At 41.5% G+C, this 22500-nt stretch overlaps 1 protein-coding gene across 1 annotated transcript in view; it reads left to right on the top strand.

The window, feature by feature from the left end:
- Positions 1-22500, top strand: part of adgrv1 (adhesion G protein-coupled receptor V1) — a 96529-nt gene that overhangs the window by 41420 nt on the left and 32609 nt on the right. The window contains exons 75-86 of the mRNA XM_023400956.2: positions 177-318; positions 520-1088; positions 1206-1469; positions 1916-2033; positions 2162-2333; positions 2522-2764; positions 4271-4678; positions 5512-5684; positions 5870-6116; positions 6309-6448; positions 7395-7555; positions 7775-7875. Coding sequence (XP_023256724.1) covers positions 177-318; positions 520-1088; positions 1206-1469; positions 1916-2033; positions 2162-2333; positions 2522-2764; positions 4271-4678; positions 5512-5684; positions 5870-6116; positions 6309-6448; positions 7395-7555; positions 7775-7875 — 2738 coding nt within the window. The remainder of the gene's footprint in view (positions 1-176; positions 319-519; positions 1089-1205; positions 1470-1915; positions 2034-2161; positions 2334-2521; positions 2765-4270; positions 4679-5511; positions 5685-5869; positions 6117-6308; positions 6449-7394; positions 7556-7774; positions 7876-22500) is intronic.

Below are 22500 nucleotides of genomic sequence, written 5' to 3' on the forward strand. Positions count from 1 at the left end.
ATCAATAATTAATACAACTTATTATTCTTTTAATGGCACCGCACCAATGTGAACTTTCATCTCTCTCTCATGATAAATTGATTACTGACTCTTTCTGTATTACCAACCCATGCAATATGGCCAAACAGACTAACAACAGCCTGCTCTTCTGACTGTTGCTCCTTCCTTATATTTAGGCTCACTGACCCTGGCCCATGGAGAGAGGACTAAAGCCATATCTCTTACAGCTATTGCTGATGCATTGGAGCCAGCTTCCTATGCTGTACACCTCACTGCTGCCAGCTCCAGCACTGCTGCAACCGGTGCTGTCAAGCTCAGGTAAATGTTTCACTGTGGTCGAATTTGTGGTAGAATCAACACATGGAAATTTGGACTGCTATTCCTTTTGGTAATATCTTTGATTAGTGATATCATCAACCATTCCAGTTTTTCTGTTACCTTTTAAGTAGTTATGTTCAATATTTGCATATTTGTCCACATCAAGTGTAGCCTCATTCTGTCGTCTGTTTCCCTGCACAGGTCAGGCTTTGCCGTAGCAGAAGTGGAGCCACTGGGGGTCTACCAGTTTGCCCCCGATTCCCGCCAGATAGTTATCGCAGAGGACATCCAGACTATAACACTTTATGTTCAGAGACTCTACGGTTCTCGTAGCAATACCACCCATGTGTCCTATAAAACAATAGCACACAGCGCAGCAGCAGGAGAGGACTTCCTTGCAGTGCCAGATGGCCGTTTGGTCTTTGAATCATCTCGCCAAACCAACACCTCATTCCATCTTTCAATACTTGACGATTCCCTTTCAGAGCCAGATGAGTACTTTCATGTCAACCTAACAGATGTTCAAGTCGTTCGTCCAGAATTAGCCTGGGCAGAGGCCTCTCCTCGCCTCAACCCTCAGCACAGCGTGGCCACTGTCACCATCCTAGCTAGTGACGTGACTGGTGGAGTTTTGAGCATTGGACCTGAACTTGTCCAAGTACCGGAGGACAGGGATGATGAGACCCAGCAGGAGCGGAGGGTGGTTCTGAGGGTGCGCAGGTCTGACAGTGTGGCAGGGGATGTGAAGGTTCGGGTTCAAGCATATGGAGGTGTGTGTTTGTTTTGTTGCACGCCTTTACTCCTCCATTGCAGTATGATATATTTCGTTATTTGCTTTGATGTTTATAATAGCACTTTAACTGATGTTGCTGTGTGATTTTAACCAGATGGAAGTACAGCACCTCGTCCCTTCACTCTGGAACCTGTTGGGACCCTTGCAAAGGAGCAACAGGACTTCAGCTTGGAGTCCGCTATAGTGTCCCTGCAGGCTGGTCAGAATGAGACAGAGGTTATCCTCCTCATCCTGGATGACTCAGAGCCCGAGGGACAGGAAGTATTCTTCATCTACCTCACTGATCCAGAGGGAGGAGCACAAATCACAGACCGTCCAGACCGGGGCTTTGGAGCCTTTGCCAAGATCACCATCCTTGGTAAAGTATACTGTTTCACTCACCCTGTGTTCTAGCAAATGAGAATGATACAATATATTTCTTTATTGGTATGTTTTCTGGACTCTGTCTTCCTCCATTTATAGCACCAGATTAATACTAAATGTATCTTTTCATCTAATCAAATACACAGACATGTGTTTGTTGTCTCAATGACTGATTCAGCATTCTTCACTAATGCCATTTGATTTGCATTAGGTCACTACTGCATCAGTTTCCATCTGATATTTTAGGCCTCATGGCAATACCTCTCATAATCACTGCAGTGGGCCGATGTTTTGATTATTCTACATATATGACTGATTACAAAATAAATTATTATGTGATTGTGATGATATAGGGAGATTCATTTGTATTGTCCATTTCTTGTTTTCCTCTCTTTCTGTTTTGGTATCTTCATTATTTATCCTTCCCTCTGTCCATACCAGGGAGTGACTTCCACAATGGTATTATAGGATTTAGTTTTAATTCTTTGATGGGCCAAGCACTGGATGAGGATTCAGAGAACAGAACTGCTGTCCTCTACCTGCAGAGACAAGAAAACAGGTGATAAAACAACACCTTTTTTTTAGGTTAATGAAAAATTGTATCGTGGGAAAGGCTCAGTATTTGTCTGCCACCTAGATGTTTTATTGTTTGTAACTATTTACTATGCTCTTTCTCCCTCTTTTCAGAGCCTTTGAGGATTTGCAGGTTTTCTGGAGAGCTACCTTTAGCAAGGCAATTCAAACTCTTGTCAGCAATGGAGTAAACCTAACCAGACAGCTGGTGCAGACTTCAGGAACTACACTGTGTAGGAGAGGAGCAATAATATGTGATCTCACTCTGGAGGTCCAGGATGATGAGGTAAGAGAGAGGCAGGAGCCTCTGGTGAAAGCAGAGCAATGATATGTTGGTATCCTGCTGACCTTGAAACGCATCCAGTCCTACAGTATGAGATCGAAGAAGAAAATAATGGATTTCTTTATGTGTGTAATCATAAAAAAATCCTCTGGTGCACAAAATAAAACAACTGCTCGTCTGTGTTGCCATAGGAACCAGAGTATCAGACGTGGTTCTTGGTGGAGATTTATCAGGTTGGTGCTGGAGCTACCATTAATGAGACCACACGTTTTGCCAACATCACCTTGGCAGAAAGCGACAACCCAGAAGGCGTGGTGTACTTTGCTGTGGGACATAGACTGCCCATCGCCACCCCGATGACCACAAGGCTCAGTCTTCAGATCTACAGACAAGCAAGCACAGCCTCAGCCATGTCTGTACAATATCGCACACTGGTAAGTAACAAAGACATATGTAGTAATAAGTGGCACACACAGGCATTCATATCAATACAATTCAAGTACTTACAATGAAATATGCACTGAAGCGCATATGGTGCACATATCTTGAAATAGTTATTGTAATTGCTTGAACTGCTGTTTACCCACTATTTCATTTATTTTTATGAAACACAGGTGGAACCAATTTTTTTTCCACATTTTGTTTTGTCAAATTTAGCTTTATAGGTGTGAATCTCAAATAGGAAATCTCATTTCAGTCTAGGCTAATAAAATTCAAACCATTTATTAACTAAAATAACATTTTTCCCCAATCACTGAAAGCATGTTTATCTGTCTGTCTGACCTGATTAACCTGATTTACAACTCATGATTTCCTGAGTGTCAGCTGGCACAAATACAACGGTGCACTGACCTAATCTGGCACAACACTGTAATCATATGGATTTACTGTCAGATAGGTAAAAAACTTGATTGCTTCTTTAGGTCATGCATAAGAGATGCACAAGCTTGGAATGTACTGTGCAATGGTCATAATTCTTTCTTTAATTTTTTCCTTATTAAGTAGTCTTTAAAAATTAGAAGTTCTTCTGCAGGAGCATGATGATTCTGACCATTTATGTTTACTTTTTCTCAATTGGTATACTTCCTGAGAGCAATTTAGAGTAAAATTGCATCATAGATGAGGTATATTGCAATGCAATAATGCTAGATGAATACATAAATACATATTTTAAAATGGAGGATAAAAGGTATATAAAAAGTAGATATTTTACATTTCATGTAAATCAGTCCATCCTCCACTTGTACTGTCTGTATATACATTTTAATAAAAGTCATGATTTATTGATGCTGAAGTTCAAAAAGACCAAGGTTTCCTCCTCTCCTCGCCTTTTTAAATCTCCTTGCTACCCTTATTTTCTTTTACGGATCGTGATTAGAGATCTCTTGAGTACACCCAGCTCAGGGGCTTTATATCCACTGCCTCTCAGACTTTTTGATATTGGAGATCAAAGTGAGGGAAGGTCTAGTGCACACAACAAAAATCAAAAACCTCCCAGGGCCAGGTCATCTGCTTTCATCTCTCAGAGCTAAAGCATGTAGAGTGACTGCATAATAAAAAGTGTGTACTGCCATTATTATTATTATTATTATTATTATTATTAAAAGCCCTCTCCTCTTTGTCCCATTTCTCCTATTTGTTTTACGTCATGCTTCAACCCAACTGTCACAACATGGTCAACTTCACTCATTTACATGGACACTGTACATCAAACGGGAGATGTAACTTCAATAGATCTGAAGTATAATTGTTTTTATTGACTGTTGTCAGGTTTTAAGCATATAGTAATACGTTATGTCACTTTTTTTCATTTGTGTGTTTCATTTGTAATGCTGGTTACAATATTTCCGTTCTTATTTTTATGACTCCTCATCTTGCCTATTTAATTAATTCAATTTAAGTCATTTTCACCACAAAACATATCCGTATTTTGTCTCTAGGAGCTTCTTCGGGAAGAGGCGGTGGGTCCGTCAATAATCCGGCCTGCTAAAGCAGGGATGGACTTTCCTAAACAGGAGGGTCGTATAACCTTCGATGTTGGGCGCCATAACACGTCACTGGAGATTTACCTAACACCTGACCTGGCCTCTTTCTTGCCCACACCAAAGCGCTTCCAGGTGGAGCTTTATAATGCTACAGGGGGCGCCAGAGTGCACCCTCAGTTTGGGCTGGCTAATGTGACTCTGGTGTCAAATGCAGCAAGTGAAGCTGTGTGGGTCTTACTTGAACAATTGCATCAGCCCCTTGACCCAACTATATTGAATCAGGTGCTGCAAGGACTGATCAACAAGGTCACTACACCTCTCAACCGTGAGCAGATGACCGCCGTGCTCGAAGCTCTGGGGAAGGTAAGAGGGTTAGAGAGAAGATTAAAGACAAAAAAAAAAATTTAATGTAAAAAATAGCAGATAAAACAGTGTGATATGGTACCAATGTCATGATATGAAACAAGATCTAAGATTAATGAATACGTCTTATTTAGTTGAGTTTTAATTTTTCCAATTGTTTTACTGATGATTTTCTTCTGAAAACACAAGTAATTTTCTCCAAATTTTCGCTCTCATATATGGTTAATAAAGCAGATTACTGATTCAGATTTGATTTTTCAAAATTATGATATAATGAGTCAGTGATGAATGAAACATTTGCTTCTGTGTGACTTTCTTTTTTCACCACTCAAAGCTTGTGAGTCACTGAAGTAGTTGGTGTCAGACAGAGCTCTGTTGAAGGGCATACATCACCTGCACCGCACTACTCTTGACAGATCTGAGGATTAGTTTGTCATTTGAAAAGGTCTCAGTTGTCACTCTACATGAGCACTGCCATCACTACGCTGCTCCGATGTTTAGGTCTACATATTACGCTTGCTCAGCCTCCATACAAGTGGAAACACCATTGTGATTTAATGTTTGTGGAAGACAGAGGACAGAGAAATGAGTATGAGAATATGTGAAAGTATAGAGAGAGAGAGAGAGAGGATGATGTAGGGGAGGAGACGCTGCAGAAAAAAAAAAACGACATAAAAGCTGTATAACACTGAGGCCTAAAGAAAGTGACAGAGCCAAGAAAATACAAATACAGATCAGATGTACTGTACATGAGTGACAGACACATGCACACAATACCAGAGGTTCTTGATGCTTCTGTCACTCTCTCTCACCCCGTCTTTGTCCTGAGCCAGGTGCTTGCAGAGGCAGAGAGGGCTCCTTTACAGGAAAGCAGCCGCAATTTGACCTATGACCTACTGTGCGCTTTGGCCAATCCCAGTAGAGGCGACACCCGAGGCCTTAGCCACCTTGCGGAGGTGGCTGAGCGATTTGCTTTCTCCCTCCTCACGCGCAGCCAATGCGAGATGTGAGTGTCAATATCCCTCTGTGAAGTTGTAATCTGTTAATGTTGAACATTTTGTGCTCTTTCGTGGATAAACACTACCTTACAATGTATGTTCACTTCAAAACAATAATGAATTTCCTTTTGAATATTACTAACAAGGTTTTCATGCTCAGTATTCAATGTTTTTCTTTGTGTGATTTCTCCAGAAGGGGTACCATCCTGGAAACATGTCCACATATGACCATCTCTGCCTTCCAGTGGTACCCGACGCAAATCAATGGACACAAATTCAGGGGCCGTAATGCAGATTTCTTCCAGCTCCCAGATAGACTGTTGGCAGTACCTGCAGCCTTGACTCCTGACTGTGGCAACCTCAGCCAGATTCAGCTAACCGAGTTTAGAACTGAGCACTGGTTTCTCAGCAATAATACAATGACTGCTGTCAATGGGAAGGTAGGGAAGCTCATATAGTTTTGCTTCATTTACTCTAAAGAGCAAAGGAGGTTAATTGAATAACTTTTTTTCAGTGATGGGAAAATATTTCATTAAAAACCTGCAGGTGGCAGTATTGCTCCAACAGACACTCACCATTAATTTTTTAGTTCACTCCACAGCTGAACTCTCTTCTTCTGTTGTGTGTATAAGGTATTCTCAGCCAGCCTCCAGGACAGAGGGTCACGACCCCTAGAAGATGGGAATGAGGTGGTGTATCGTATCCACAGCCCAGGGCAGCAAGTTAAACCAGGCAGGTCTCTGTGCCTTCTCTGGAACCAAACCACTGCAAGGTAATGCACTGCAGACACACCTATTAAGGGCCATGCTCAGTCCCTCTAGATATAAGCCAAACAAAGCTTGTTGACACTTCAAATATATATATAAACCCTCAAAACATTTCTGTTCTTGATGATGCAACCTCCATTGCTGATAAAGGTTGTCTCTGTTATTTGTAATTATTTGTCTCTGTCACTGGACATCTGTATTTGTCACTATTTGTTCTAAAGCTGTAACCCCCTGCTCACCTCTGCCTGCCCTCCTCGCACTTATTATGTGAGTGAGACCAGTCGGCTGAGGAAAGGGCAGAAGTCCAAGTTCAGCCTCTCAATAAGGCCTCTCTGTATCCATGGGGGAAGTCACATCTTTCTGTTTAATATCCGCACATTCAGTCTGCTACAGTCCTCCCACTCGGAGGCGGTTTGTAGGACATTCTTGGGGCATGGAATGGGACTTGGCTGGAACACACTGTTACATGTTAAGAATTGGCAGGTTTGGTTTGGCCCGAACAGCTACGATAAATCCCAGAAAACAAAAATGAGGGAACTGATATGGAGAGAGAACAAAAGGTGAAGAGAGAAGCAAAGTCACTGAAAAGGAAAGGTCAATATTGCAGTATGACTTTATTGATGTGAATGGAAGGCTAAAATGATGGTGAAGGATGGTTTTTTTGCTTTTCAAAAACTGCTCAATCAATACGCATTTGTTAGCGGTGCTACAAACTGTAGCACAAAATATGATTTTAATGTTCTTGTTTGTCACACAACATCTTTGAGGGGTAAACATGACTACAGATAACAATAATGTAATTAAAATATTTTGCTGAGCAGAAGGCTTATTGCCTTGCCTCATTATTGGCCTTGTCTGTGTTATATTCTGTTGTACTGATAGTGTCATAACCTTCTGTCCTTTTTCCCTCTTCTCTTTCTGCTTCATCCTCTCCTCTCCTCGCCCCTCTAGCTGGTCATCAGATGGTCAGTACTGCAGGGTTGTGAAAGAGAGTGGGAACTATGTGGAATGTGCCTGCTCCCACTTGTCTATCTACACAGCCTACGCAGAGTTTGCCACTCTTGCATCCTACAACGAGGCCTTCTATGCCTCAGGATTTATCTGCATCTCAGGTACAAAACACACCACTCTCACCTCTTCTCTTCTACACTCGTCTTCCTGTGTTTTTTCTGTCTGCCCACTGCCTGCCTGCCTTTCCCTGTGGTGCAATCCATCCTAAGATCTTATGTTCTCCTCCTACATTGTTATTAATAGCCACTGTTGATTCATTTAAATCTTTTTTTAATTGACCATTAATATTGGTTTCAAATTTTCCACTCCCCCCTCTGCAGGCTTTGGGTTGGCCATTATATCCCATGTGCTGTGCTCTCGCTTCCCCATGTTTGCTGCCAAACTGCTCACTCACATGATGGTGAGCTGCCTTGGAACCCAGGTAATGCATTTCTGCTAAGATCCTTTTGTGAAGTACTTCAGTACTTTACCATACAAGCCACGGTGAGCACTAAGACCCACAAATCAATGCTTATGAACGCTGAGACCTTCACTCCCTACACGATCTGCATTAGTTTCTGTGGCATTTTCATTCTCTATATCGCCTCAAATGCAGATGGATTGGGAACCTTTGGAAATTATTGTAGCCATTCATCTTTTGTGCTCTATGGATCAGTTGCTCACACACATTAACACAGGTTTAATGTGTGTAGTGCAACACACACTTTCACTTTCATGTCATAGAAATACTGACAGAAGCAGAAGAAAACACACATACATGTACATCTTTATATTTAAATATTTATATATATATATATATATATATATGCTGGCCCAGCCCATCTTACTGGCCAGTAGACAAGTCACTGGTATTTTCTTGGAAATGTGCAGAGACGTGAACACACATCACTGAATGTCATTGGTTGCGTAGTTTGCGGGCCGGCGCGTCCTGACAACGCAACCATGCCCCCCGCACCCTCACCCATTAAAAACGCAAGCTGTCACATAAGCAATGAGCGAGATAGATACGTGGCTGCACGTTAGTCTCTCAGCTTGTCCCCACCGTGTGTGTGTGTGTGTATGTGTGCACGTGTGTGCGTGAGTGAGTGCGGGACTGGTAATTTTCCACTGGTCCCCCCTCTCTTTGGTTGACAAACACGAGCCCCTACTAAAGCAGACTGACGTTGCGGGCGAAACACCTCGGACTCAACCTGTTTATGGCCCAGGCAGAGCCCCTGAACCTTAAAGGGTTTTGGATGGAAAATTCCGTCCTGTTCTGTTTCCTTGTTGATACTGTACTGCATGTTAAGGCCTTCTTCCTTGGATGTGCACGTGTCTGAGATTGTGCTGTAGTTTATAAAATACATGCGCGTGTGTCTTTGGCCTTCTAGTCAAGGCCAGTTGATGAAGGCCTGGTTGAATTCCACACTGACAAACTGAAGGCCTAACCGACTGTGCACTCTGGTATTAATATGTACCCTCTAAGTGGTCATCTGTTGGGAACATTTTGGAGGTAATGATGGGCTCAAGATGCAGGATGTGCTAAATTAAAACAGGCTGTTTGACGTCATTGTCTTCACTTAACTATGCACCTTATCTTATCCGAGATGGCTGGCTAGAAACAGAAAAAAAACATAACTTCCTTTTTTGTATAAACCTCTTGCAGCAGATTGGTTTCTGGAGTCTATTTGTCCACAGCCTCTTCTTTCTAAAAGCTTTGTTTGTGTCCAAAACCTGCTTAAATTTTGGGGGCCTTATTTTCATAATCCTGGTAGATGATGTCAATGCAGCAATCAACTCAACAATTCAATGACTTTCCCTTTAAAACATGTATGCATACGGTGAGAGGTGCAGTCGACTTGAGGCTGAAACGTGACAAATTACCACAGCAAGGTCCATTAAGTAGCTGTTCTGTCAGATATTTTACCATTCAGTGCCATTGTTTGGTCCCTCAGGAAATCACCTGCTTTCCGTATAGAATTCTTTTTTTTTTTTTCCCCAAATTGTTAGTTAAACACATTAATAAATTTAATTAATGGTGGCACACCAAACATACAATATATACTAGTGTCTGTCTGCCTCTATTAAATTGAAGGAAAGCTGAGACACTTAGATCAAATGGATTTAGATGCTTTTGGTTAAGGTATACGTGATTTTTATGCACTTGGAGATCTAATATATCTGCATTTCAGACTGAGTCTTACAGACATTCATTTGCCTTGCAAGCTCATTCTCCCTAACCACAAAACCAACAGTTGTGTGTTGAAAGACGTTCGGAGTCGGTAATGATCCATCTTAATCTACATCTATGTAAAACTGAGGCTGTAACTGCAAACCTAAATAGCAAACAATCAATGGTTGCGAAAAGGATTAGCGTTAACTCTCTGTATCGAAAAGGTAAAGGATCCTGCGTCTTTGATGGAAGAGATGTGATTAGTGACAGAAATGTCTCCTGAACTTGTGGGTCTCAGCCTTGCTCGTGCCTCGCCATGGATCTGAACTGTCAGGCCCAGCTCCAACCACTTCTGACAGAGAGGGCTCTCCATCTGTGGTGGCTGAGCTGTAATTAGTCATTGACGCTGCCCTTAGTGGGGAGAAAATTAAAGCTGCCAGTTTGATTTATTTCTCTCTGCAACAGCTACAGTCTGCTAGAAAGAACTAGTATAATATCCCACACCTCTGCGAGAGTCTGAGAGTTGAGAGCATGTGAAAGAGAGGGAGAAGGTGGATGCTGATGGTTCAATTGATGAAGGTTTTTAATTGTCTTACTATCTCAGTATGTCTGGCTGTCATCCTTGTGAGCTGTCTAGTTTCCACAGATGCCACAGACAACAAAAACCGAACCGTCAAAAAAGAAGAAGTGAGCCGGCAGGATAGACCATTTGGTAGACTTAGACCATTCAGTCTGTCTATGACCTTGTTCTGTATGAAGCTCTAACTCTTATGACATCCTCTGATTTGTTTCTCTTTTCTAAGAATTAATTACAAACTACAGTAACAATAGCTCTATTGTCACAAAGGGCACACAATTCACCTTCAGTGTCCACAAGCAACTGATTTAGGCAGTATAATTAAAAAATGAAAATCCATTCCATGTGCACTGACTGCTGTGTCAGTTGGTGGGGCCGCCAAACACACAACAAGCGAACAGTTCCATCACAACCTTTTCCCAAACTAATGATGTCAATGTGATTTGTCACTTTCTACAGCTCAGGAGAAAGCAGAAAATGTACAACAGCTAATGTAGCATATTACCAGACCTGTGTGTCCAAATGTCTATTTGTTTTTTTAATCTTAATCTGAGTCTTGTTGAAGTGTCAGACACATTGGAACTGATCAGTGTTGATATCAAGTCACCCACAGGGCGACAAGAGATTGGTCATTAACAGTGATAGAGTCATCAGACCTACTGAGAGAAAACGATGATTTGTCACATCCACTGCCTCTTCTCACACTGAATGATTGTTGTTGTGTGTGTGTGTGTGTGTGTGGTTGTTTTAATGCATCATGTCAATTCCCCACAAAGATAATTGTACAAACCTGTGTGTGTGTGTGTGTGTGTGTGTGTGTGAGTGTGTGAGTGTGTGTGTGTGTGTGTGTGTTTTTGTCACATCAGAGGTTGTGCGGTGACAGTCTCTGGCTCTGGCCAGCAGTTTTTCCTCGTCTCAGCAAGACAACTGAAGATTGTCTGTGTAGAGTGGAAATTTACCCAGTGCATATGTGCTGTGTAAGTGGACCTCACCTGGTTGTCCATGTTGTATGTTAGCATGCATTGGATTTAGTGTGTGTTGTTTTGTCAGGTCTCATCACACAAGCTGCAAATGAAGCCCACTTATTTTGGACAAATAATAAAATTCAAAGAATAACGAATAAACTAACATGAAGGCAGGGAGTATGTAAGTCCATATGTGCAAATGTTCATGCAAATTTTGGTGAGTTATCCATTATTGTCATCCACATTGCACAAATATTTTTTTATGTACTATTTCTAAGAACATCTTTGTTCACTGATTGGGTCCCTACCAGTTAATATTTTTTTTACCTCCATGTGACATTTGTCTCATATTTGTGAAACAATGTCAGTCCATCAAAATTGAACATATTAAGGTTTCTCAAATGTATCATGCTTTATTCCTCTTTTTTTCCAGTTACATTGCGGTCATCGGAACAAAAACACAGAATCTGTTCTCTACTTTTGATTTGGACCACAGTGTGCACCCATGTGTTAGTATTCATGTGGTTTTGCTGTATCTCTGGCAGACATATCACTGCCGTCATAAATTGCCGTCCATAAATTTTACCGAACACCAATCCATGACAGTAGAAACAGCAAGGTCACAAAATTAATAGATTAATATTTTTACAATACAGGCCTCCTTTCAAACACAACTAGATGGCTGATAGTTTCATTCTTCTCTTTATTTGAACCTCCTCTCTTTCCTTTTCTTATCTTTCAGCTCCTCAGGTACATGAATCTAAGTCGTCCGATTTAGATTCATTACTTTCCCACTAATTTCAGAAAAAATAGAGGGTGTTTGGCTTAAGCCATGGCCAAAGAGAATCCCAAAAGAGGATGACATAATGTTTCTGAGCAGATCGTGACATGGGGAAAGGAAGTGTCAAAGAAGTCATAGTTCACTGTAGCACTGTATGCCAGTACCTGTTGTGTCACCAAACAAGTTTACAACTTTCTACTGAAAGTCACTAAAGATAATACTTAAATATAACAAAGCCCAGTGGTGTTTGGTACATGTGGTTGACAGAAATCACATTTCTTACAAAATGCTTCAGCTGATGTTTGTGTGTGTGTGTGCTTGAGCACATGTATCCATGTGCCAATGTAGGAAAGGAAAATCTAATCTCCATCTCTATTGCAAACAAAACACAGTTTAATTTCTCAACCACTGTGATTAAACAGCCCTCTACATCGCAGACAGCCGTTCCCACACAAGTGCTTACGCCAGTGGTCCCAGTTCTCTATTCCAGTATCTGGGAGGTGTTTAGGTGACTATTAGTTCTGATTATTAAGGATTTCCTGTTAGCTCCGGGACCAGTCCCAGCATTCAGAAGTCTGCTCTTCAAACCACAAACACACACACCATAAACCCATGTCACGTCCTGGAGCGGAGGGGGGAGGCATGCATGTAGTTTCTCAGCTCTCCAGGAAAGGGAGTGTATGAATTGCGTAATCCAAACCCTTACTGTGTCCTTTTCTGTAAAATGTTAGATCAACACAAGTGTTTATAAATGAGGTGAGTAACTCAGCTTTTCCTGAGGAAGTTTACCAGTTCCCATCATGACCAATCAGTCATTACATAAATAAACAGACAGTCTGACGTCTGAGAATATATCCTATTGTTTTCTAGGCTTATCCTCACAAAAGTCTGGAAAAAAATGAGAATGTGAAAGAAGGGAAAGAATGAGGGGAAAGCGTTTACTTTCTCATTCTCCCATCTACCGTCAGCCAATACATACATATATTTTTCTCAGGTATTTCAAGTGAAAGGTCCCTAATGCTTTAGCAAAACATGTTCTTTACTCTCAAGTCATTTTTGCTTGCAGTTAAACAGCAAGACACAGCATGTCCTTGATAAGATGTTATTGCAATTCTAAGCGCTTTACTTTCCGTCAGCACAAGCTAATGGCAGGCAAGTGATGGAAGGGTAAAGTATCAGCAGCCAGGCCCTGTGTTACTGCGTGTGTGTGTGTGTGTGTGTGTGTGTGTGTGTGTGTGTGTGTGTGTGTGTGTGTGTGTGTGTGTGTGTGTGTGTCTCGGTGGGTGGGTGGGGAGGACAGGACAGTGGAGAGGTGAAGACGGCCTCTTGGGAGACTCAGATTACACTCTCCTGGCTGGTCCAACACCTTGTGCCTAGTGTCGTCCTGACTCGTCTCCTCTTCATCTCATCTGTCTCTGTTTGAGTCAGCAGCATCTTAATTCAAAACAACTCACTTTTCATTGTGACCTTGTCTCCTTTGCCTGATATTGAAAAATGAGGCTAAACTATTTAAACTAAGAACTCAATTTTTTTGCTCTTTTATGTCTTCATTTTGCTGTTTAAATTTCTTGTCTCATTCTGACCCTCTGGCTTTTTCCTTCTCCTCTCATCCAACCCTTATTTCACAAAATGATGAGTAATGTCCTTGCTTCTATTATCTGTCCCCTTTATCATTCTGGCTGCTGCTGGTTTTAGCTTGGAGCTGTGATATTATGAGGAAAAGACTGTCTCACTGTGTCTGTCCCTCTCCTTCTCTATCTCTGTGTAAGTGGCTAGGCACATCCTGTGTGACTCATCATTTTGACCAATGACAATATTTTCACATGTGTTGTTATTCACTAAACTGGTTATAGACTTCCTTTCAGAGACTCACCAACCACTGGGATGTCTGCCAGGACCATTTTCATCAAAGTGTAATAACATCATCAACAATGCAGAGACTGGTAGTCCTTTAGAGTACCCTGTGGAGTTTTCTTGTAAACACATTTGTGTTTACATTCAGTGTATCTCACAAGAACACATTTTATCTGTTGTTGGGGCCTATCAAATGTATTGAACACATTTGTTTCCCTATAAACATCTTTGAATATTTTGAAACCTCATTGTTTAGATCGATGAGTTTTTTTCTTAGCAGTCGGCCCAACCATGAGCTGCAGATGTGTAGTGCTTGCAGTAGTTGGTTTGAATACCATTTAGTGTAAATAGGCCTTTTGCTTTAACAGCAAGCAATCAGTTTCTTTTGGCAGACATGGTCAGCAATCTGCACTTGCTTCTGAATGTGTTTGAGATTTTGCACTGACCTCAAAAACAATGAGATTTCATGTGCAATGTTTTCTTCGTCTTCATCATGGTCGGCTCTTGTGCAGGCTGGATGAAGCAAAGAGCAGGGAGAGGGATACTACACTGAGTCTTTAACTCAAACCTGTCTGTAGCACACAGCCTACTGTTTGATCACGTTACCCTATGTTGTTATAGGGTAACGTGATCAAACAACTTCAACTTCACACAGTGGTTGTACATGATTAAACCATCAAATCTGCAGCACGGAATTAAAAGCTCAGCTAATGTCATAACCTTTTTAAAATGTATTAACCTTGTGTTTGTCATGTACAGTTTGTCCACAGATCATATGGACTTTCTCTCTTCATTTCCGTAATGTTCTCATGCACTTTCCTGACACACTGTGTATTATCTTCTACCGTATGTACAATTATTCATGAATCAGTCTAGTTATCTACCAGGGTGGTCAGACATTAGTCTTATCTGGATTACATCATGGGATAGCCAGCAGGATCACACACACACACACACACACACACACACACACACACACACACACAGAGTCTACTGCGAATGCAAGTCTGCCTTCTCAGTCCAGTGCAGGTTTCCCAGGGAAATTATTGACCAATAATACGAAGCGGCTTACATTGAGTCTTTAACTCACTTTGTGTAGCTGCTTAGATGTGTAGTATTTGTAGTACTCATGAGATGCATTTCCTTCAGTTTTGCATAGGTTGCAAGCAGCCAAGTTTGTGTGTCCATGGCCACTTATCTTCAACAACTGATATGTTAAGTGAAATGTAAGTTGAATTAATGGTAGGGGTTTTCTAACCATCCAGAGCAGACTGACCTTATTGGACTCTGGAAGTCATTTTTGCCAAATGTGTGTTGTCCTAACAGCTGGTGACCTCAGATACAATTCCATACACTTTCATTTATTTCCAGAAAAAAAGCACAGTACACAGCAACAGGAGGCCACATCACATTAGCTCCTTCCTTGTCAGGTAGCTGTGAGACATGAAACAGTGAAGAGAAAATCCTGTGATGTGTTGTTTCAGTTATACGCACCTGTAGACAGTATAACAAGTCGCTGTGTAAAGCTCATGACTACAGATTCACACAAACATGGACATTCAGCTGCAATATGTAATAAGTTACTTAATTTGATAAAAGTTAATTTATTTTTCACATGCTGTCTTAATTAAGAAAATCTATATCCAACGGACATCACCTATTACTTCCCTTAAGCTGTAACACTTTAACCTCCTACTCATTACCTGCTTCAACAGATAAAACCACTTGAAGGAAGTCAGATCAAGGGTTTGTTTCATTTTGTCAGTTGCTGGCTTCCCTATAATCTGATTTTATTATATATCATATATTACTTATATCATACCTTGAAAATTTAGAGCCAAGGTATAATATATGTTCTGGTATAAAGAAATCTGTTTAAAATGTAACAACAGCCATTGTTGTCTGCTTAGTACTTTCTGAACTCTCCATGCAGAAGCAGGCACCTTTTACCTGATTCTGTGGAGTCATCCAGTTTGTCATGGAAGACTTTATCAAAAGGTCGCTGACATTGTGAATGATAAACAAAGTGGGAGCCCACAGTTGTCAAAGTCCCTGCTCTATTTTTGGAGTTTGACAGCTTGTCTTGGCAGACCTTTGTGTGCAGAGTGGCATGAACCTTGGAGGTTTAGAGAAGTGAAAACACAGTTTACCCTGAAACTGTTGGGGTCGGTGGTGTTGCCACTCTACCTTGTTGTTTGCACTGTTTTTCTAGGTTGGGTTCAACAGGATGTGTCCCAGTTGTTGTAATATATGACACACATATTGGCATTAAAGCTATCTGTACTGAGCGAAATTTGACAATTGATATTTACATTTATATGTAATAATTCATTATTAATTCTCTGTTGAAGCCGTTCTTTTCTTGTGCTTGGCAAACTACAACCACAAGCATGATAGAGAGAGAGAGAGAGGCATTAATAGAGTAAGTTCTGTGATGCTAGGCTTGAAATAGAAAATAAGAGTCGCCCCACTTCCTCAAAGAATCAGGAAATGTTGAAGGGAGGAAGGAAATGGTGAATGGCGTAATCAAATAAAACTGTATCTATAATAAGGTCTTTTGTTCGTGCTTATCTGAGATTTGTAATCAGTCCATCTTGTCAGTTTGTTTTGATCTTAGCTTGAATCTTAAATCTCGGTGTTTTCCTCTGTGTGCAGTGCATTTTTTTAATAAATGGATTTTAATTTGACGACAACAGCAGGTGTGCTGCTGGTTGTGATCGCATTAGCTCACAAACAAAATATATTTTAAGCAACAAAAGCATCAAACACATGACGGACATACATAGACAAACACATACATGTACACATTCCAGCACATTAATGCCCCCACACACACACTCACACACTTCAATGCAAAGACAAATGTTCACAATATTGTCAAAGAGCATTGGCATCACTGGATGGCAAAGTTATGAAACACATGCATATGCTTGCATAAATGAATGCACACACATACATAAGCATACACAGATGGCCGGATGGGCACATACCCACTCATGTAACCCACTCCAGCCTGGACACACACACAAACACTTATCCATTAACACAACAACACAACGCCCCAGCCCTCAGCTATTGATCACTTTGAACTGTAGGGGTCACTGCAGCTCCACAGCCAGAGCCAAGTTCAACAGCAGACGTGAATGAAGTACCTGATCAATGACTCCCATGAGCTCTACTGCTTTTTATGACAAGACTGTTTTGGAGTACATTCAAGTGCAGCTTCTACAGCAGTTTAATCTAAGCAGGTACAAAATTGCAGAAAAGCGGTTTACAGATAAATTACAACTATAGGACTGAGCCAGTCTTCTAAGCATTGCTCTAATTTAGTCTAACTTTGGTATGGTAGCTGAAGAGTGCCAGCTGACACATTATACAGTGCATGGTAGTACAGCTGTGTCTCTGATTAAGTCGAAATTAGACTGTGAGGTACCAATGGGCAGTGTATAGTGGGTGTTTGGGCAGGAACAGCATGAATGGAGCATACAATATTTCACTTCATCAGTCTTCACATATTGATTGGCTTTGCAGCCACTCATTGACAGACACTAAGAGCTGCTGCAGGTCAGCCAGTTTGCACAGAAGGAATCTCTCCCGGATCGATGACCTGCTGGACAGCAGCGGACGAGCTGCTTTAGTGGGTCAGTGTAGGTTTCTGCAGGTTTTCTGATCAACGTGATTAGACGTGCACTCATACGCCTGATGATTAGTTGAAGCATGAAAGTACTACTTATCTCGAAGTGATGCAACACATCACCATAAAGAGACCTGTGTGTGCAAGTAGCCTAATTGTTTGTAGTCTTAACTCTGATGTAACTCACATGGCACCGTTATAATCATATCAGCATAGCTGTGCAGATGTTAGAAAGACATGTTGCATATTGTACAGACCACCTCCCACCTTTCCTCTCTCTCCGCCTCTGATTCAGAATCGATCACACATGAAAGTGGAAAGATGGCCTGCGCTAGAGGGAATTATAATCCTTTAAGTTGTGTGCATCTCACTCAGACTGAAATGTATTGGAAGCTATGAAACAAAGATACTTTCAGAGCAACATCTGTGAATATAGCTGAACAGTGTTCACGTTTTCATGATTTTCTTTCTCTGTGGCATTTCATCTATTGACCCAGAATAGCATGAAGCAACTGTGGTCAAACCACGGCAGTAGACTGTACAATTCTGTTTGTGGATTGGTGCACACCCACATCATGTATGCACTGCACATACTGAAGCACATATGCAGTGTGTGTGTATGTGTGTGAGCTCCAGTATGTGAGTCTTGTGGTAGAGTAAAGTAGACCCATTGAGTGTGTGTGTTTAGGGAGCTGACCTTGCGCAGCTGGTTACAGTGTTTTTATAGCTGTGTGTATGCACATGAATCCATGTGCGTGTGTGTCGTGCCTTGCAGCCCAAAGAGTTTTCTGTCTGGTCTCCAGACTGGTTCACACCAGATGTTGAGGAAGGAAATTCAAGAGGCTTCTTGAAAGTAGCCCCATTGTGATCGAAAGCAGCTGCGGGTTCCCAGCAGCAGACACTCTTTGACTGAAGTGTGAATGGGGGAAAAGAGTGGAGACCTGCTGGAATGCAGCTAAATGTGCTTCATGTGGGTGGTACTGCTGAGATTGTCTGTATGGAGGAGGCAGCACGACCACTGGCCTCTGTATGAGTGTAGTATGAGCACTGTAGGAGATGCAGCAACAGCAAAAATAACATTTGGAGTAGAATATATCTACATGTACTCTCACTAAATAGGAACTGATTATGATGAGCCATACTACCATTATATTTAGTCTGCAAAAAAATCTATCACCCTGCACAGACAACATGAAATCATTCGAGAAAACACTTATAAATAATCATAATTTAAGATGCTTTAGAAAATATACATCGGTTTGGCCTTTTTTGAGAATATGATATAACAGAAAATACATGTAGTACAGAGCTTTGTACAAAAATCTTGACATGTTCTGACTACACAAAACAAGCCTGGGTGTTCCTTGGTTTCTGTATTCCCTAGACTAGAAACAATGACCTTAATGATACTGTAAACTTGTCGAGAATGTTTGAGCTTGTTTTAGCTGCCTCATACACTTCAAAGTACTGGCAGTCCCCTATTGCTGTGTCACACAGGATCAAATTGACACTCCTGCAGGCTTTCAGCTTGTTGTTTACTCTGGGAATATATCAGTCATTCCCAGAATGTGTGGCAAAGGCTTTTGATATCATGCCTCCCTGTTTCACACAAGCACATACACACACTTTTACTGTATTGCAGTAATATGTGCGCTCACGTAAGCGTCGAGGTTGTTTGGATGTGAAACACACCAAAGGGGGGTGGATGTTTATTTGCAAACAGCTGGCTCAGCAAGTAAGCTCCAGCCTGAGGTTCAACCCAAAACACCTGTGAACTTTACTTTACTAAACACTTGAGATAGCTGCTCATTATCACGCATGCCGAGTATGTTGGTCATGTATCCAATGGGGCTCAACATGTCAAAAATATAGTAACAGAGGCTCTTGTAAAGCTAAAGACTTAGATGCGGCCCTCAAAATGTGACACCAGGCACTTTCAATTTTTTTAATTTTAAGATTGCATGCCATGTGCACTGGGCTCATATGTTTTTGTCTCTTATTCTTATTTTAACAACCTCACACATCTTGTCAGCAAATGTTCCCTTTACTTATCTCGCCTTCCCCAAACACACTGGCCCACTAACCCAGCTATCAGCCATCCCCATGTGACCTGTTTCTTGCAACTGGCTGTCCCGTGTGCTTCAGCACATAAACAACACACACGTATAACGTGAGGGGCTGCAGCACGTGACGAGACTGGTGATGCCTGCACATACTCAATAGTGTAAGGCAAGAAAAAATGGCGTTGAATGGCGCTGAAACTAATACTGTTACCGGTGACGTTACCCAATATAAAGCAGGCATAAGTGTTAATTTATTATATGATTCTATATATTTTAGCTCCCTGCTAGAATAGTCTGAATTTCTCAGCTGTGGATGAGGAGAGGTGTGATGGATAGTGATGAGAGGACTGAAGCGGCTTGATGGGAAGGCATTGCTTCAGTGAGAAAATGATGTCAGGAGTAAGGGTGGAATGATAGTCTTATATTTCTCTTTCCCCCCTTCTTTTGCTTTATCTCTTTCTGAACAAAGGCATAAGAGGAAACACCCAGGGTGCAGGCTGAGGCTGGAACCAGCTAGATCAGACCGGTAGCTGTTAGAGAGAAAGGGGAGGTGAAGGAGAAGGGAGAAGGGAGGAGGAGGAGGAGGAGGAGGAGGGGGCAATGAGATGAAGGGCGGTAGAAGGAAAAGATGGGATGAGGGAGGCTGGAGAAGGGGAGAGGTGGAGGTTAAGTGTTTTGGACACAAGTCTAGATGGATAGTCTGGCAGGCAGACAGCTAATGCCCCATTCCCTCAGTGATGTAATGCATCAGGCAGATACTATTTTTAGCCTCACTGGTACACTAGCTACCTTAGCTTCAGCACACAGGGCTATCGATCAGCAGCAAAGCGAACTGTTTATCATGTTTCCACTGTGCCATTTGTTGTTGCAGCGTTTCTCTGATCTCCTTTGTTGAGCCTCGTAAGTAAATGACAATGTGTTATTTGTTGGAACTTTATTTTGTTTTGTAATGTACCGTAATTTGATTTCTCCTTTGATAATCCATCCTCTTAATATTTCTGTTTTCTTTCTATGTCATCTTGATGAGGCTGTTTGGCATTAAGGGCTAGTTTGCTGTCAGCCTCTGTATCATTTAGCACTGCTGTGCCAAGGTTGGGAAACCAGCATTTTGTTTCTTTCAGACCTGCTTATCATATCAAAGTGAGGTTAAATCTCTTCTCTGGATAAGTAGAATCACTACCAAGGCAGCAAGAGATCCAGAACAAAAACAACAACTCTGAGCAGACAGTCTCCGGGGTGCTTCAGGGCCATAAAACAAAGGGGAGCTCTGTGGTTGGACACTTAGGCAAGGAGATGGACCAATAGTTCAGGCTTAAGGTCTCGGGCCTGGTGACAAGGCCACATTCTCTTGGAGAGGAGCTGCTTTGTTTTCAACTTTTTATATTTATTCTGAAAGGCCTCTTCATGGCCTCTGTTTCCTGCAGTCATCTCTCCCTATCTCCCTTTCTACATATCTTGTTCCAACTTTCTCTCTCTCTCTCTCTCTCTCTCTTTCTCATTTGCTCTCTGGCAATTTCCTGGGTGCTGTCAACAAAATCACAAGCGAGTGAGACAGCATCTTGATATGTAATCTTTACACAATGAGGTAATAAATTAACAGCATTCAGGCATTATGTATGTGAGCTTTGGTAGTTCTTGTTTTACCAGACTCGAGAGCACGCAAGCACGCTCATAACACACACTTTAGAGTCCTGCAGCACCTCCCCGCCTCTGCTTTGAATAAGTCTGTAGCCTGAGGGTCTAGACAGGTTGACTCCTAGATTCTTACACAAAAGAGAAGGAGGCCTGGGGACAAAGGATAGAGGAGTAGATATTGCTCTGATAAGCCCCACATCCCCACCTGTCACCTCCCCACCCTACTAACCTAACCTTGTAGCAGGTCATCAGTGCTAAAGTGCTTATATGTACCTGTCTTACTTTCACAATGAACCGAACAATGAACAAAGTTGTAACCATGACCTCCATAGCTACTTAGCTATCTCAGCTAATAGGCCTCTACCAAGGCTATATCTATATCAATCCCATGAAGCCCTGTAACATGTCTGACTTTACATTTCTTTCAAAACCCCAGAGCTTGACCTTAACACAGATTTCTCTCTTAACTGTCTAGTCTCTTTAATAAGGCCTGAGCCACAGGTGTAGGAACTACACCAGAAAGAACCAATGGATATAGTTTGGGTTGGATTTGTACAAGGATGCTGCTTCATCCTTACAGCTGGTGATATAATGAGAGGTGGTTACCAAATAGTTCTGTCACAGTTAGTAAGTTCATGGAGTTTGCATGTCAGAGCTGGTAATGTATACAGCCACTGACACCTGCCCTGAAGGATCAGTCTGCTCTGGCATATAACCTGATTGACTCCCCACCTCCCTCTCTTCCATTTTATCCTAAAGTTTGTGCTGTGTTTTTTTTGTGACATTTAGCTGTCTTAGTGTGAGACATTCTGTTTGTCCAAAGTGTAATTAGCTCCAGGGAGGGGAGTAATTTCCTTAACTCTGTCACACCTTTTTTTCTGACACCTTCACTTCATTTCAAAATAGAGATAGTATTTATTGGTGTAGTTTCATAATCACATTCCAGTTTATGCCAGGCTCAGATAACAGGAAGTCTAGGCTGAGAATAGTTAACAGCTAAAAATCTGATCACTCACAAGGAACCTCCCCACTGATGCTAGTTCAGTAGAAATGTTAAGTGATTTTTTTTTTTTTTTTTTAAAGTGTTTATGGAGTTTCTAACCCTAACTGTACACAATTTATAAAAAACTTTTTTTAGCCAGACACAGCTAGATTAACATAAGCTTTACTGCCTTGGTGCACACTATATAAAGTAATAAACAACCCAGAGGAGGATCATTTCCCTGTGTTTATTTTAAGGCTTGTTTCTATCCTCCCTTGTAAATTGTCTCCCATGACAGTCTGGCTGTTTCTAGACAGATAAAACGACCCTTCACTACACACTGTCCCAGAGATTTGAACTGCAGCTTGATCCAATCTGCACAATGTGTTTGAGTATGTGTGTC

The sequence above is a fragment of the Seriola lalandi genome, unplaced genomic scaffold (genome assembly GCF_002814215.2).
Source record: "Seriola lalandi dorsalis isolate HSWRI2012SDOR001 ecotype SW California unplaced genomic scaffold, Sedor1 jcf7180002053097, whole genome shotgun sequence".
Taxonomy (NCBI): domain Eukaryota; kingdom Metazoa; phylum Chordata; class Actinopteri; order Carangiformes; family Carangidae; genus Seriola; species Seriola lalandi.